At 39.7% G+C, this 16867-nt stretch overlaps 1 protein-coding gene across 3 annotated transcripts in view; it reads right to left on the bottom strand.

The window, feature by feature from the left end:
- The window catches only part of GLTSCR1L (GLTSCR1-like), a 32229-nt gene extending 28662 nt beyond the window's left edge, over positions 1 to 3567 (bottom strand). The window contains exons 1-4 of one of the 3 annotated variants that reach the window (XM_004673489.2): positions 2816 to 3567; positions 1936 to 1981; positions 875 to 923; positions 719 to 787 (exon numbers count right to left, since the gene is read on the bottom strand). In XM_004673489.2, coding sequence (XP_004673546.1) covers positions 719 to 787; positions 875 to 923; positions 1936 to 1976 — 159 coding nt within the window. In that variant the 5' untranslated portion in view covers positions 1977 to 1981; positions 2816 to 3567. Of the gene's footprint in view, positions 1 to 718; positions 788 to 874; positions 924 to 1935; positions 2005 to 2815 lie in introns of those variants that run through there. The other 2 variants (XM_012723908.1, XM_012723916.1) reach the window with 2 other exon arrangements.
- Between the last annotated feature and the right edge of the window lie 13300 nt (positions 3568 to 16867).

Below are 16867 nucleotides of genomic sequence, written 5' to 3'. Positions count from 1 at the left end.
GGGGTTGCGGAGGGGAAGTGCACGGGACTATGGTGATGGTGGCACACAGGTGACTTGGTGATGGGAAACCCATCACCCATTTGGGAAACTCAAATCCACGGGGATTACAATTGAGGTGAAAAAAAAAAATGTACAAATGATGTAAAAATAAACTATTATATTATTAAAAAAAAAAAAGTGGGAAGGAGAACCTGGTGGCTGGGGTTAGAATGCTAGCTAGCTCTGAAACTCCTAGCTATGGACAACAATAGAACCTACTTCATGGAATTATTGTGAAGATTAATGAATTAGAATAACAAATGTTAAACCCTTAGTACCAAGAACATACTAAATGTTCAGTAAGTTTTAGTAATAATTATTCTTTTCCTTGTTCAGATGAAACTGCTTAGAAAGTAACTACATATTAAGAACAAGTTATTTAAAGCTTATGTAACAAGCTTCAAAACAATCTGAGAGGAATTTCCCAGGTCATGATTTCTGAGTCATTTTAGAAAGACAATTGAAAGCTTAGGGAAATGGTAATGTACATCTCAAATAGTTTGTTTTAATTGACTAAGTTAAAAGTAGAAACTATCAACACAATTCAATTGATTTTCCTATGTGTCTATTACAAAATACAGGTAAAGGTTCTCATGATGTAAAGACAAGTCAGTGTCAATTCAGAAAGCATCAATAAGACAGAAACACTTGATATTTGCATTCAGTTTCTGATACTCACACTAGAGTTGGCGAAAATAGAATTCGAATTGGCTGCAGAATATCCTGCATTAGTCAAGTCATCGTTGCTCTGCAAAGGGACAAATGCAATAAAGTGATTTCTTTGACTGTTAAAAAGGAAAATAATTATGTCTGTGATGTTCTAAGTATTACTTACAGATTTATTACTAGGTCCATGTAGAAAATAGTTCAGTGCTTGTGGGTCTCTAGAAAACAATAGAAAGCGCAAAACAACAAATAAGTAATTACCTGGATTTAGGATTCATTTTTACTAGGGTAAAAAGAAAATAGCATACCAATATGAAAGAAATTCTCTCCCTATTTTAAGACAGTTTTATCGGTAATCTTTTGTTTTACTTAATTATTTTTGTGTTGTTCTATTTCCTGTTATCACTCATTTCTGCTCCTGGAATTTTTATTTTTATTTATTTATTTATTTATTTAAGATTTATTTATTTATTCGTACAGAACTGGGGTATAGGCCAAAGATGCGGAGGGTGAAAGGATTCACCAGAGACAGAGCGGGGAGCAGAACAGGCAGATCCACGAAGTACACTGCTGAGGGGAGCAGCAGGCGGGGTCAGGAAAGGTCTGTCTGCCACGCCATGTGGATCTCCTCCGGGGCAGGCGGGAATCGAACTCATGCGGAAGTGGCTTAAGCTTCTTTGTGCTGTGCTTTAACCTGCTGCGCCACCAGGGAGGGCCCTATTTTTTAATTTTTTAAAGAAGATTTATTTTTATTTATTTATACAGATAAGAACTGGTATATAGGCCAGAGGTGTAGGGGAGGTGAGAGGATTCACCAGAGACAGAGTGGGGAGCAGAACAGGTAGATTGACTGAAGTACACTGCTGAGGGGAGCAGTGGGCAAGACAGGAGAGGTCTGCTGTGCTATATGAGTTAGCAACCCGGCTGAGGATTGACCTCATGTCACAGCTCGAACTCCTGAGGCAGTGACTGGCCATAGCTTGGTAGTGCTGAGACTTTAACCCCGGGGCTACCAGGCAGGCCTTGTCTCCTGGGAGTTTTAGAAGATAAATTTAAAACAGGTTTACCTAATTATGCTTCCTATGTTATCCATGTCTCTTCATTTGTCTCCCTACTATGTCTGTGGCGATTACTTCTTCTTTTAAAAACCCACCTGGCTTTAATTACACTGATTTATCACAACCAACCTCATACATTTGATTCACCCTGATTTGGAAATGAGCAGCTTACCCAATAAGATCAAGGAGACACGAGTCATCATCATCATCCATGACAACTGTAAAGACAAGAAATAAGGAAGCACTGTTTCAGCAGAACACATTAAAGCTAGTGGTGTCAACGTAACATAAAAATATACCCTATATTCTTGTAGATAAAGAACTGTGAAATCCATGCACGCTTTCCCCTTAATGGTCTATTATGACATGATATTATGTGACTTAAAATTTTTGCAGCCATTCAAGTGATGAAGCAATTGAAATTGTTCAGACTGAATATAAATCCTTAACTTACAAGTCAAAAAAAAGAAATCTAGACAAATGAGAGATAGTTGACAGCAACCTCTCATGTGCTGTTTCCCCAAAGTGACTGTAACACTGTGAATAGAAACTTCCTCAAAACACAGAATGGATAAAAGGAGAAAATATTTTTTGTTTCAGAAAAAAAATCTCCTGGGTACAGCGGTCTTTCAAATTTGTGACAGGATGTTTCCGAACAGGGTAAGCAATGTGGATTTCTTGCCACCTTCTGGCTCTCTTTAGGAAAACAGAAAAGCCGGTTCTGCCTACTTTCTCAAACAGCAGGACTGCCCAAGTCCCAGGCTGTGCAGCTACAGGCTCTGCCCCACAGGTCCCGGGTTCCTCCCTCGGCAGCAGCACTGCCAGCTGTTCAATTCCAAACAATCTATATCCCAACACTAGAATCTTCAAAGCAGAAAGTTTCAAGCCAGAGTTCACCCCAGCACTGCGCCCAGACCCCCCTCCCCAGCCAAGAACAGCACCAAGTCTAGCCAGTGCAGTGCCTGCGTTTGGGCTCGAACAACAACAACTGTACAAATTCCAAGAGCAGTTCTCCCCTTCCGCCTCCCTCCCCCGAGATCTGGGAAACTCACACTAGTGATCCGACACCTGGCAACGCTGCTTCGTGCCCATTTCGAGCCATGCGTGGAATAATTTACATCACGGAATGCCAGGGCCAAGCGTTCTGGAGCAGTTGGAAAGGGCAGTTGTGAGCGGCAGTTGGAGGGAGGAATGAAATCCTGAAGAGATGCCCAGAAGGAGGACACGCCCGAAGGAGGCAGAAGGCATAGTTTCTACTGAGTGCTTTTTCTCCGTTAAAACTGCCATCTCCTCTCCAGTTCTCCCAAACTTCCCATCTTATCAATCACAAGGCCAAACAAGTAGAAAATTGATTCCTGCCACACGGAGGAAATCTTGCTTTCCTCACAAAGGGTCTGGAAGGGGTAAGTACCCCATGGGGGACCTTCCCCTTGGTGGGTGACTTGGTTTGGCTGCTGAATGATCCGGGTGGTTACAATCCATTTGAATGGAACGTTGGTGGACAAAAGAGGTGATGGGTGAGACAAGAGGAAGAAGGAGCAGGAAAAGCTTATCATAAAGTGACTTCCATGTCTAAAACGGCAAAAGAGGCAACTGGCTGAGTGAAATCTGCTTTTAGGAACTCAGACATGGAGTTACTCAAGGGCCTGCCAGCAGGACTGTACTAACATAGTATGACTAAGGAGTGAGCTGGGACAGGAAAGAGAAACAGGAGAACTATCATCAAAAGGATACACAGGAATCTGTGTGAAGGTTTTCCCTTAAGACGTGGTATTTAATATAGACTTGCATTAGTCATAGTTCATTATTGTGCCACAGGCTGGTCTCAGACATTGTAATCACATGGAATAAATTAACCAATTAGGCAATGAATAATTACGCCTATAAATTGGATGTTTCTTTCCTTCAACATGATCGTTTGAACGGAGTTCCACTGCAGTCTGCAAATGTATTTTTAAAAGTCTCGGACAGTTTCTGGAACAAACTAATAAAATGTGAGTGAAAAATAACTGACACCAAAAAAACAAACCAAAAAAACCTATTCCCACAAGGCGCCCAGCCCCTCACTACTTTACTTCAGTACCTGCTTCCTCCAGGGGCCCAGGTACCCAAGGGCTAAGAAAGACGGCACCAGTCACTGCCCCCAGGCATCACTGTTGTGGGATTTTCAGGCACAGAGAATATTTACTACCCCAGAGGTCAAAGTGACAAGTTACTCTTTGATCCCACAAAAGATATTTTACAATACTGATGATCTTCTAAGGCGTTGTGTATTTTCCCCTCCCCTCCCTCTCTCCCTTCCCCTCTCAAGCCAAGCCAATGCAAGCCAAGCCAAGCCAGAGGCTCCAACACTTTACGCCCCTTGGGGACTGCAGCCCTAGTCAGAGGTCCCTCCTCCTCTAGCCCCCTTGGGTAGAACTCTATGAGCCTTTATAGTCAGGGAGAGCCTGAGAATTCTACTTTCTAAAGGGCCACATTCTTTTCTGACTTTATACAGATACAAATTTAAAAATATAGTCATAGTACAACCTAATTCGGTCATTTCAATCTCTTACCAAAGTAATTTTATTGAAGTAGTTATTATAGAAACTCACTATGATTCTCAAGTGAGAAGAAAACCTAGGGATCACAAAGTCATGACTCAAAAGGGAAGACCTTAGTTTTCTTTGGAAAGGTTCTTTTCTTGTACTTCTGGACTCTTGTTGAGTCTCTTTTCCCACTAAATAAACAACCCCAGTATCACAAGAGGGATCTCTGATAAGAGGTGATTTAACAAGGCTGCCTGAAGATCAATCTCCCTCTAAATGGAAATCCCCAGGGAGTGGTTACAAGCCATTAGTTGCCCTAACGCACCCAAGCAAGCTCAGTCCCCACAGAATGCAGCTTACAACACGGAAATATGTCATGGAGGGAAGGGAGCTTATAGCTCTTACAGACTGCTGACAAGCATCCAAAAGTTCAGAAACTACTGCCCCAAGATACCTCTCAAGACAGTGGGGATCAGAACAGGCTGACTGACGAAGTACATTACTGAGGGGAGCAGCGGGAGGGTCAGAAGAGGTCTGCCGTGCCATGTGGGTCACCTCTGGGGCGGGGATCAAACTCATGCCAAGTGGTTTTAGCTTCTTAGTGCTGTGTTAAATTTATCCTGCTGTGCCAGCAGGGAGGGCCCAGAGGAACTTTTTAAAAAAGCATTTTTAAAGAATTTATTTTCTTACAGCATTGTTGATGCTGACTGGGAACAAAGAAGATATACTCTTCACTGATATGTCTTATTTTTAAAGATTTATTTTTATTTACACACAGTTCTTGCACATAAGAACTGGGGTATAGGACAGAAATATATGGGGGTGGAAGGAAATGAGAGGATTCATTAGAGATAGAGTGGGAAGCAGAACAGGTGGATTCAATGAAATACTCTGCTGGGGGGAGCAGTGGTGAGACAGGAGAAGTCTGCTGTGCCATGTGGGTCACCTCCCTGGCTGGGAATCAAACTCGTGCTACAGTGGCTGGTGATGGCTTCATAGTCCTGAGACTTCAACCCCTGGGTCTTTATATGTCCTTTTGTAGCTTTTCAATGTTGTGTCACATTGTATATTAACTCTATTATAAAAAACAAATATAGTCGAGAACAAAGATGAGGGAAGGGGGGCACCTCTCTGGTAGTGCAAGGGATTAAGACTCAGCACAATGAAGCAATCTGCAGCCATTGCTGCTCAAGTTCAATCCCTTGCTGGGAAGTGAATTGCATGGCCCAGCAGACCGCTCTTGTCTCGCTCACTGCTCCCCTCAGCAGTGTATTTCAGCCAGCCAGTCTGTTCTGTTCCTTGCTCTGTCTTGAGTGAATCCTTTCACCACCACCCCTGCCAGATCTCTGTTCAGAAGCACCCCATCTCTTATATGCATAAATAAATAAATCTTTAAAAAAATGGACGTTCTTGAACATAAACTCAAGTCAAGCTCACTTCAGTGGAACACACCAGGTATCGAACACTTAGAAAATTTTAAAACAGCCTAGCAGCCTCAATAATAATGCAGATTATAGTATACAAACACAATGGACTACTACTCAGCCATAAAAAGATAACATTGCCAGTTGTGACAACACAGATGAATCTTGAGGGGATTATGCTAAATGAAGCAAATCAGAAGGAGAAAGACAAATACCATATGATTTCATTCACTTGCTGAATATAAACGGGGAAAATGCAAAAGAATAAGCAAAAAATAAACTTAGGCTCTGACAACAGAATGGGGTTACCAGAGGAGAAGAAGGTGGAGAGTATGGGTATATCAGTTTGCGGTTGACGGTGACTGGTTATTTGGTGGTAAGCATAGTGAAACAGTGCTGAGGGAAGAAAATGTACTGCTAGAACTTACATAGTATTGTAATGTCTAATATCACCATAATAAAAAGAAAACAAATCTACATCAGTTCTCTTAAATGAAATATCCTAAAGACTGGTTTTCATTAAGATGACAGAAAGATCTCAAACACCTCCAAAGCAAATATATGAAGGAAGACAAGACTTTTTTTTATTTTTTGCTTGCATATAGGGGCACACATTTTTTAAGCTGTAATATTAAGAAATGCATTGGTTTCCAGAACATATATTTTGGGAAAGCTAAGCAAAACAGTCTACCTATTTAAGATACTCTAAGCTAGTGACAGTAGAAGAAGTGTTAAAATCCTAACAGGATTTCAAACATTTCCCCAGCTGAAAGCTGCTATGTGACTGTTGTGCAAACATTTCTGTTATCTCCCTTATATGTTTCTGGTTTTTTTTTTCTTTCCAAAACCAACCTAGTGAAAATGACTTATAAGCTGAAATCTTCCCAATATATGAAAAATTATGAATATTTGATTTAATTGTATTGATTAGATTTGGATTCGTACATGCCATAACTTCCCAATCACTTACAAACAAATGTCTCTATAAAGGTGCTTGGGTTAGCTTAGGTATCCTTGAGAAACTTTAGTGAAGCAGTCCTAAATGAGGGAAGGGTTGCAGTCTCTAGAACCATGTGTTCTTGACTTGTGTTACTGAAGGTATGAGTTATAGTTGCTTCTATTTTTACCCACATATTTCCCATTTCAGTGCTGTTATCCCTCTGAGTGAATCCAGATTTTCATCTGGTATCATTTTCCTTCTGAGGGAAAAAAATTTTTTTTTGTAGCAAAGAATTGCTGTGATGAATACATTCAGCTTTTATACGTCTTCAAAAGTTTATTTTGCATTCATATTTGAAATATATTCATGGAGTATATAGTTCTGATTGAAGTTTTTTTCCCTTTCAGTTCTGTAAAGATATTGTTACAATGTTTTCTTATTTGCATTATTTCCAAAAAGAAGTCTGTTGTCATTCTTTGTTCCTTTTGAACATGTCTCCCTCATAGATGTTTTAAATTTTTTTTCTATTTTATTCCTCATTTAACACTGTTTAATTATAATATGCTCTGGCATAGTTTTCTTCCTGCTTCTTGTAATTGTGTGCTCATTAAACTTCCAGGATTCAGCCATTTACTTACTCCTGTATTGTATGCCCTCTGCTCCTCTGGGAGCCAATTACATATGAGTTACAACTGACTGAAGCAGTCCCATAGCTCACTGATGCTGTTCCCCCCCCTTTCTTTTAATCTCTCTGCCTTTATTTAGTATAGTTTCTATTATTATGACTTCAAACACTCTAATCTTTACTCTTCAGTGTCTAATCAGTTGTCAATTCCATCCAAAGTATTTTTATTTTCAAATAGTGTACTTTTCATCTCTAGAAGTTGCCTTTAAAAAAATATCTTTCATGTCTTTACTAAATAAATGTAATCTTTCCTATACTTTCTTGAACTTATGCAAAACAGTATAATTTTTTAATGTACCTTTGTAAGATTTCTGAGCCTGTTTAGGCCGATTACTTTTTTGGTATTTTTTAAGGAAGAAAGTAATATAGTATTTGACCCAAAAACAGCTGTAGGAAGAGAGATGGTGGAGAAACTGAGAGTCCCAGCATAAATAAGGCCCTATCAGGGCATAAGGATTACAGGCAGTTAGGCATGGAGTCTTGAATGCAGGAAACACTGGTCACTCTTCAGGAATGGGGCAGGCGTGACTTCAACAGAGAGCATTTGTCTGGGCCCCCCTCTGTGAGGCAGCAGGCGAGACAGGAGAGGTCTGCTGCGCCATGTGTGTCAGCTCCCTGGCCGGGATCCCTTCACAGTGCTGTGTAACCCCTTGTGCCACCACGATGGCTCCTGCCCTGTGAACTTTAGCCACTCTCCCCTCCCAACTCAGGAAGAGAACCAGGTTCCACCTGGGTCTTCCTGCCTGTGCTATAGCCTGGAAAATGTCTCCAGGCAGGTAGCGGGGACAGTTATGGGACTCACCTCATTGGTTTCCATGTCTCAGAATTTACTGTCCTGTGCTGCATAACAGCCAGTGTGTAAAAACAACTGTTAGACATTTTGTCTGATTTTAATTTTTTTTAATTCAGGAAGATAAACCCAGTCCCCATTACTTCATATTGAATCCTATAGCTATTTCTAAGTTTTTTTGGAAAAATCATTTTAAGGAAGTAAGAAGTTTAGTGTGTTTTTATAATTCATGCTTATGAATTATAAAAGGATCCGAATATCCGAAAGAGGGAGGGAAGGAGAAAGAGTGCCCAATAAGTTGTCTGACCGCCTTCCCCCCACCCACAACATGCCTCCCTTAGTTTTCACCCTGAAAAATCATCTAGAGAGTCAGGGGAAGGACTGCTTTTTAAATTCTTCCTGTCTTTAATACTATGTGGTTTAGTGGGTGACAAGAATACTCGCTGTCCTTTAACAAACTTTCAGTACTACTACACATTCAGAAATGTATAAAGGGCTGGGAATATCAAATGAATATTAAACATAATAATATAAATACCCTTAACATTTTTGTGACATAAACTTTGTATCCAAAAAAGCAGGCTTAAAAGTGAATTTACTATGGCTAAGCAAACAATTTTCCAGATTGTCATAAGCAAAAAGCTATGCCATGAAATAGCTACTTGCCTTGGGCAAGTAACTGTTTATGCCAATTAGGATACAAAGTATTCTCATCTTTTTCTTTTTAGTATTTTGTAATTGTTATGAGCTGTCAAATTTGAAACTGCAAAACTGTGACACTTTCTGGCATGGCTCCTGATCTTAAGGAATTCTCTTTTGGAAAAGAGAGATGCAACAATTTATTACAGTGAATGCAATATGAGTGCTAGTTTTTCTGTAGACAAAAGCTTCTTCAGGCGAAGTCAACTGGGTTTTTTTTTTTTTTAGGGGTGAATTATGACATTATGCTAGAGGAAAGCATGAATATTTTCACTCATGTCCATTTGCAATAAAACGCTGTCAAACTTATCACTGATTGGCTCTATTTCTCAGGTACTATTCAACCTAGAACTTCATTCTTTTTGCCACCAACAACAGCCTTCTAGAAGCAAGGAGAAAAACTTAAATTAATTAAAAAAATTCCTCAAAGTCAGAGGAGCTGATTATTAATGCAGAAAATATAAGACCTTGGTTCACTTGTGAAATGCAGAACTGGAAGGCCTTTGTGTTGACTTAATTCCTGCTCAGAATGAGTAGGGTAGAGATACAACTAACATATCAAATTGGCAATCTAATTGGCTAAGTCACGTGCTATACCACCGGTAAAAGAGGGATCAACCTTAGGGGTTCAGAGGAAGTTCGGCAAGGCTTTATAGAAGTTGGGGACACATGGGAGGGAAGAGACTCTGGACGTCAAAGGTTTGTTTTGAATACAGACACTGATGGATCAGGGGCCCGTTTCCCCACCCCTAGATGAGATTAAGAGCTACACAATGACTTTGAAACTGTTCCCTGGAAACCTAGGATCTCCGAGGTTTTGAGACACTCTCGTGGAGGTCTAAAGGCTAATGGTGAAGGCACCCTGTCACTCCCACTTTCTCCCCTTCACCTGAGTGGCTCAACTCTTTTTGGTCTGGGGGAAAAAAGCTAGAAACCATTTTAACTTATCCAACTCCCAGAACTCAGTAGATTGTGACTATTATGAAGGTCACATCATGATGGTCAGTCTGAAAATGGAAACAGAGGTCCTTGGAAGTCAAGATACATTTCAGCAATCTAAAAGATAGTAATATAGTTTAATAAATATATCAAACTTCCTTAAGATGTCATAATGATAATGTAGTGAGAATGATCTTAAGTGATGATAGCACCGTCACTATATAGAATCTTGTTTCTGAGACCCAAGATCACTCAGGAAATCATCTTGGGTGGTTTACATTTTCAAGGTTGAGAAACACTGATAGATTCTAACATTATAAGTATACATGCTGACACTCTTGAGGGCTGATAAGGGTTGTGCTTAACAAATTTGCCTAAAGCCTCAAAATCTTGAGGCTCAGTGAGAATCTAACGACAGAGGGCCTGTGTGCATGTTGTCGCCTGATGCAAAGGTGGTTTCCAGACCTCTCTCCATCCTCCCTCAACCTCAACTGACTGTTTTGGCCAGGCTGAGTGGAAGGGTGGGTTTCAGGTTTTGACAAAGGGAGGCATCAAAAGAGACAGTTAGTTGGGTCCCAAAGGTCTTTGCTGAATCTGAGGTGCTTCAAGAAATATCAAACTCTGAACGTAACAGAGCCCTGCACCACTGGAGAACGCCCGACTGCCCATTCTCTCACGCTGCGTAAAGTCGTGGGAAAGAGGAGAGGGAATGAAGCTCAATCATAGTAGCCTAAGAGACTGATGAAGCTCAATCATAGTAGCCTAAGAGACTGACTTCAGATTTAAATGTTACTAATGGACTATCATGTAGAAATGAGTATAAGACAATATTATAGTGAACCCTCAAATGTAAGCAACTTATCATTTTCACCCTCCTAGCCCTAGCAAATAGCACATAAACAGGTGTAATGAAGACCAAAAAAATATCCAGGATTTAAATATAGAACAGTTGTTTTATATGCAAAGTTTGAGTTCCCAAAGACATTTTATAATTAAGAACTCACATAATTCTAGATTAATTCTGACAAATCTGTAATTTCCTAGTTTGTCAGCATTGAGGTTTTGCAATTCTTCATGAAATAAATATACATTCTTTTAAAGTTTTTTTTAGATATAATAATGAAAGTGGGATGATATATTTGCAAACCATTCTATCTTTCAGGGATCATGTGTGTGTGTAGCTATAATGTGACACCTGGGATTTGCTTCAAAATGTGTGAGCTGATTGGTTATTAAAACATAGATGCTTTTCTCTAACCACCCCATCCCGCCCACCAAGATTCAAATTCACCAGTACTCTAGAGCTGCTATGCAGTTTTCTCCCTGATTCCTGAAGTTGGTCAGGAATATCAAACTCTTTCCCCTATGTTATGGCCCATACTTAGGTAGCTTTTTTTTTTATATTAAAAAGTTTATTTTTACCATACTCAGGTAACTTTTAGGTAAATTGGGGAACTAGAGTGAGGTAGGACCTACAGCACAGGCTTTTGGTTGGCTCAGAGGCTGTTAACTCTTTAAACTCAAGGCCTGGGTTTAGTTTCTTGGTGATCTGACAAAAATGTTGCAGGAAAAGTCTTATTTGGGATGTATGACCCTAGACCCCTTTCAACATCAGTCTCTTGCATTTCTTTCTCATTAAGTAACCCTATTACTTCTATATTTACATTACAGTAACCCCTTTTTACTATATTTACATTACAGTGTCAGTTCCATCAGGACAGAGGTTTGTGTATAGCAAACCTAATCATTAAAAGGAACTCAATGATTATTTCCTCTCTCCCTCCCCAGCCTTACTGAGTATAAGCTTAGGTGTACAATACGCTGATTTGATATATGTATATTTGTGAAATGATTACCACAAGAAAATTATTTGGCACATACTTATCCTTTTATTAAATGCGTGGTGAGAACATGTAAGATCTACTTTTTTTTAAGATTTACTTATTTATTTGTACAGAACTGGGGTACAGGCCAGAGGTGCAGGGGCAATGAAAGGATTCACCTGAGACAGAGTGGGGAGCAGAACAGGCAGATCGATGTAGTACACTGCTGAGGGGAGCAGCGGGCGAGTCAGGAGAGGTCTGCTGCACGGTGTGGGTCACCTCTGGGCCAGGGATCAAACTCACACTGAGGCGGCTGCGGCCAGCTTGCTGTGCTGCATCCTAACCTACTTTGCCATCAGGGAGGGCCCAGATCTACTTTTTTTTTTTTTTAACAAGCTCCAATATAAAATACAGAATTGTTAACTGCAGCTACCACGTGGCACATTAGATTCCCAGATCTTATACTGAATGTTTGTACCATGTAAGCAGCATCTCCCCACATGCACCCTAGCCCCCTGCAACTATCAATTCACTATTTCTTCAAATCTGACCTTTTTAGATTGGGATGTAAAATGAGATCATTCAGTAATTGTCTTGTTTTCTGTCTGACTTATTTCACTCAGCTTAATGTTCTTGGATCTATCCATGTTGTTGTAAATGGCTTAATTTCATTTTTTTTCTTGGCTGGTGATATGCTATTGAATACGTATTTCGCATACAAATCCACACTTTATCCGTTTATATCTGCAGGCAGTTATATACACCTTGGTTATCATAAAATATGTGGCAATTACCATGAGGATGCAGGGCCTCCCTGGTGGCTCCAGGGATTTAAGTCTCAGCACAGTGAGGCTGTCCACAACCACTGCAGCATGAGTTCGACCCCCAGCCAGGGAGCTGACCCACATGGCGCAGCAGGTCTCTCCTGTTCCATCTACTGCTCCCCTCAGCAGTGTATTTCAGTCGCTCGGCCTATTCTGCTCCCCATTGTGTCTCTGGTGAATCCTCTCACCCCCATACCTCTGGCCTATACCCCAGTTCTTGTTAATAAATAAATCTTAAAAAAAATGTGGGTGTGGAGATCACTTTGATTAATATCCATTTCATGTGGATATAAATCCAGGAATAGGATTGGCACTGCTGGGTGATGTGATAGCTCTATTTTTAACTTTTTGAGAATCTCCATACTGTTTTCCTTAGTGGCTGCATCAGTTTCCATTCCAATCAGCAAGCACAAGGTTCCTTTTGTGTACATCCTCACCAGTGCTTGCCATCGCTTGTGCTTTTGGTAACAGCTATCCTAATCTCATGGGAGGGCCTAGCACACCGTGGCCCATGAACCCTTTTTTTGAAATGAATCATTTCCAGTGTGTTGATCCCCAGAGGGCAAAGTCTGTGTCAGGACTAGGCACACTGGAGGAAGTGTGCTTATTCCTCTTTCCTTACAGCCCACTTTAGTTTTCCAAAAAAGCATGTTTTCTGATTTCGCAGACCAGGTAATTCCTAAGCAAGAACACTCTAAAGTGGAAACTAATCATATTTAAACCTAGAATGTACAACAGGGCTAAGTCCCCATACGCTCTATCCAATCAAAGTGCCACTGTCCCCCAAACATAACACATGGCTTCCTAGCACCTGCCCTTGTCCCTATGACAACTTTCTCATCTGAAATGCTCATTTTCCTCTTCTATATCTACTGAAATTCCATCCACTATTCACAACTTAGCTTGAATCTACCTCTGACTCCTTTTTCTTATGTAACGTTGAGCAGTCTTAGAATTCTTCACCCAGAATTCTAAAGCAACAACTGTGTCTTCTGACAATGATCAGATGCTGCTTAGTATGATTATCTTCATTGTATACACCTTCCCTTCCAAACTAAAGCAGAGACTACATTTAAATAAAAACAGTATAAAGTGCTGAGGACAGGTAAGAGAATCTTTAATTCTCCCATCCTGAAGCCAAGAAATTTTTAGATTGTAAGTTTTTTTGTTTTAACATCAGTGAACTGAAGATACTGGTCTCGGGCAATAGATACTAGCTTTATTTTGTATTTCTACCCTCCTTCCCTTTAAGGAATGCTTGGCTTTTTGTCATCCGCACACCTGATGACCCTAAATCTCAACATATCACTTTTGCAATTATTTGGCTTTGTACTTGTCCTTCTACTAGAAGACAAAGGAACTTCCCACCCACCTTCAAGTGGTCAATTGACAACACCTACACCACATGTCTATTAAGGCTTTGAGTAAATGACAATCTTTCTTTAAAAAAAAAAAAAATTCCCAAACAGGACCTCCCTGGTGGCACAAGGAGAATTAAGTCGTAGCACCATGAAGCTATCAGCAGTAACTGTAGCATGAGTTCAATCCCCGGCCAGGGAGCTGACCCAGAGGTGGAGCAGACCTCTCCTGACCCGCCTGCTGCTCCCCTCAGCAGTGTATTTCAGCAGATCCACCTGTTACTGCTCCCCACTCTGTCTGTGGTAAACCCTCTCACCCCCCTCACCTCTGGCCTGTACCCCAGTTCTATAAGCATAAATAAATATTTCTTAATTACCAAACAAAATTAACTGTTCATTTATTTGTAACCCTAGACCATGTTTGACATATTAGCATCTGACATGCAAATAACAAAAACCTTGGTTTTTCACTTCTTTATTTTACAAGTTCCATGAAACCTGGGACATTTTCTTTCCATCTTTCTATTTCTAGAGTTTAGTGCAATGCCTGCTATAAATGGTCCCAATGTATGTGTTTTATTCAATCAAGTGACTTTTGCAAGATTTTGGCATCCAAGTGAATAACTTTTTCAGGGGTAATGCTAGTTTCTTATGTTGTTTCCAAGAAAATGCAGCTAGATTTCTCATGGGCACAGTTTTTTTTTTTTTTTTAAATCATAAAGCACAGGGTTTGGATGCAGGATGTTCTTCCATCGTTGGGATCTATCTACTTGTGCAGGGCCTTATGTACCTAAACAGCCATTCCTGCTGGCAGAAGAAAGCCAAAGAGGTTAACTGACATATCACTTCTGTCCTAGTTAAACTCTGTGAGGCTCAAGGAAATGCCAGTTTTGAAGATCCATAGAACAAAAGATTGATCTACTAAATATTTTATAAACTTCCTTCAAACAAGGATTTATATACTGAATATAAATAAATAGGTTAAAAAAAGAGATAACCTGCCAAAAATGTTTATAATTCTTTATTGTGTTTTATGAGACTGAGACATTTTAAGGGCTCTGGAAAACAATAAACAGTATGTAATTGAGAAATGATACAAAGATATGCTGACATCTTGATTGCTATTAAATATTAAGCAAGGGGCCTCCCTCGTGGTACAAGGGGTTAAGCCTCAGCACTATGAAGCAATACACAGCATTGAAGCACAAGTTCAATCCCCAGCCAAGGATCTAACACACGTGGCACAGCAGACCTCTCTTGTTTCACCTGCTGCTTCACTCAGTAGCATATTTCAGTATATCCACCTATTTGTTTCCCACTCTGTCTCTGGTGAATCCTCTCATCCTCTGCACTTCTGGTCTGCACCCCAGCTTTTGTATGCATAAGTAAATCTTACAAAAAGAATTAAGCAAACTTAAGTTGAAACTATCTTTGTAATAATTCATAATAGTTTAATGCACAGAATAATATGTATTAAAAGACAAATCAATACTTTTCTGTTACACTACTAAATTTCTTTTTTGTACTAACTTTCAGTTAAAGAATTCTTACATTATAATTTCAAATAAAAGTTGAATTTCTGTTTTAATCACTGACTGCCACATTTATTTCTTTCACTAAAAAAAATCAATAAATTAGAAAATCAACTCCCAAAACAAGCTGACTTAGGCAAAAAAGGAAGCAATGCAACATTGAAGCTAACCACCCATAAAGATGAACTTGGATATATTTTCAAGCAATAATATATTAGCAAAAATTGGGGGAATAGGAATTATAAACTAGAAGAACCAAAAGTAAATCTTATTTGTATTCTCTATACAAAACAAGCTGCTTGAATATTAAATAGAAACTACTCTGGTTTTATTCAATGAGATGGAGGTTTATCTAATTCATTTGTATTTTTCCTACTAGAAAGGAATATTTTTAATTGGGGGGGCACAGAAAAGGCAGATTTACTGAAATGCACTGCTAAGAGAAGCAGCAGGTGAGATTGGAGCAGTCTGCTGTGCCAGATTTCTTTTATAGAGCATTTTTTAAATGAAGTGAAAGCAAAAAATCTGCCAATGTGACTTTTTCTTTTCTTTTTTTAAAATTTATTTCGGTGTAACATTTTAAAAAAAGATTTATTTATTTATGCTTACAGAATTAGGGTAGAGGCCAGAGGTGCAGGGGTGGTGAGAGGCTTCACCAGAGACAGAGTGGGGAGCAGAACAGGCCGACTGGCAAAGTACACTGCTGATGGGAGCAGCGGGCGGGTCAGGAGGGATTAAACTTGCAATGAAGCGGCTGTTGCTAATCTGTAGTGCTGCGCTTTAACCTGTTGAGCCACCAGTGAAACCCATGACTTTTTGACTTTTAAAAAATGATGGATATTATTGTATGATGTCAGTCATAAGAGTGTGCAGAGTCACAAAACTCACTAAGATAAAAGTATAGGAATAATTGGACTGCAAAAATCAAAACTGGCTAGTACTCTATATTGCCTCAAACACAGTGTTAGTATACTTTGTATGTTACTGTATGGAACTGGTAAAAACTGTTTTGAAGCGGCTTTAGCTTCTTAGAGCTGTGCTTTAACCTGCTGAGCCACCAGGGAGGGCCTAAAAACTATTTTGAAACAATTGTAACTATAAGGAAAAAATATTTTTTCTTTCATTAAGCATTAGTACCAGCAATCTGGTTTTAGTTACCATGCAAATTCTTGACTCTTTGCTCTCCCTGCAAATGAGTAACATTACAAATATTTTGGTTTTTATAATATGTTCCAAGAAAAACAAGCCCTCTAAAAACTAACAAGATTAACAAACAAAATTCCATTTTACAAAGTCAATGATGTTACCAAGGAAGAGATGCCAAAGGTTCTCCTCTACAAAAGCAACTCAAAGGAAAGTGTGGACAAAGTCAAGTGTTTGAGGAAAAAAGAACAAATGTTTCGAATCTTAAAAATGATTTAAGAGGGCCCTTCCTGGTGGTGCAATGGGTTAAAGCTAAGAAGCTATCACAGCCACTACAGCATGAGTTCAATACCCAGCCAGGGAGCTGACCCACATGGCACCACAGACCTCTTCTGACCCGCCCACTGCCCCCCTCAGCA

The sequence above is a fragment of the Condylura cristata genome, unplaced genomic scaffold, assembly GCF_000260355.1.
Source record: "Condylura cristata isolate star-nosed mole 26May11 unplaced genomic scaffold, ConCri1.0 scaffold00001, whole genome shotgun sequence".
NCBI classification, from domain to species: Eukaryota; Metazoa; Chordata; class Mammalia; order Eulipotyphla; family Talpidae; genus Condylura; species Condylura cristata.
The sequence above is the reverse complement of the archived record's forward strand: the minus strand, read 5'-3'. Positions and strand labels throughout refer to the sequence as shown.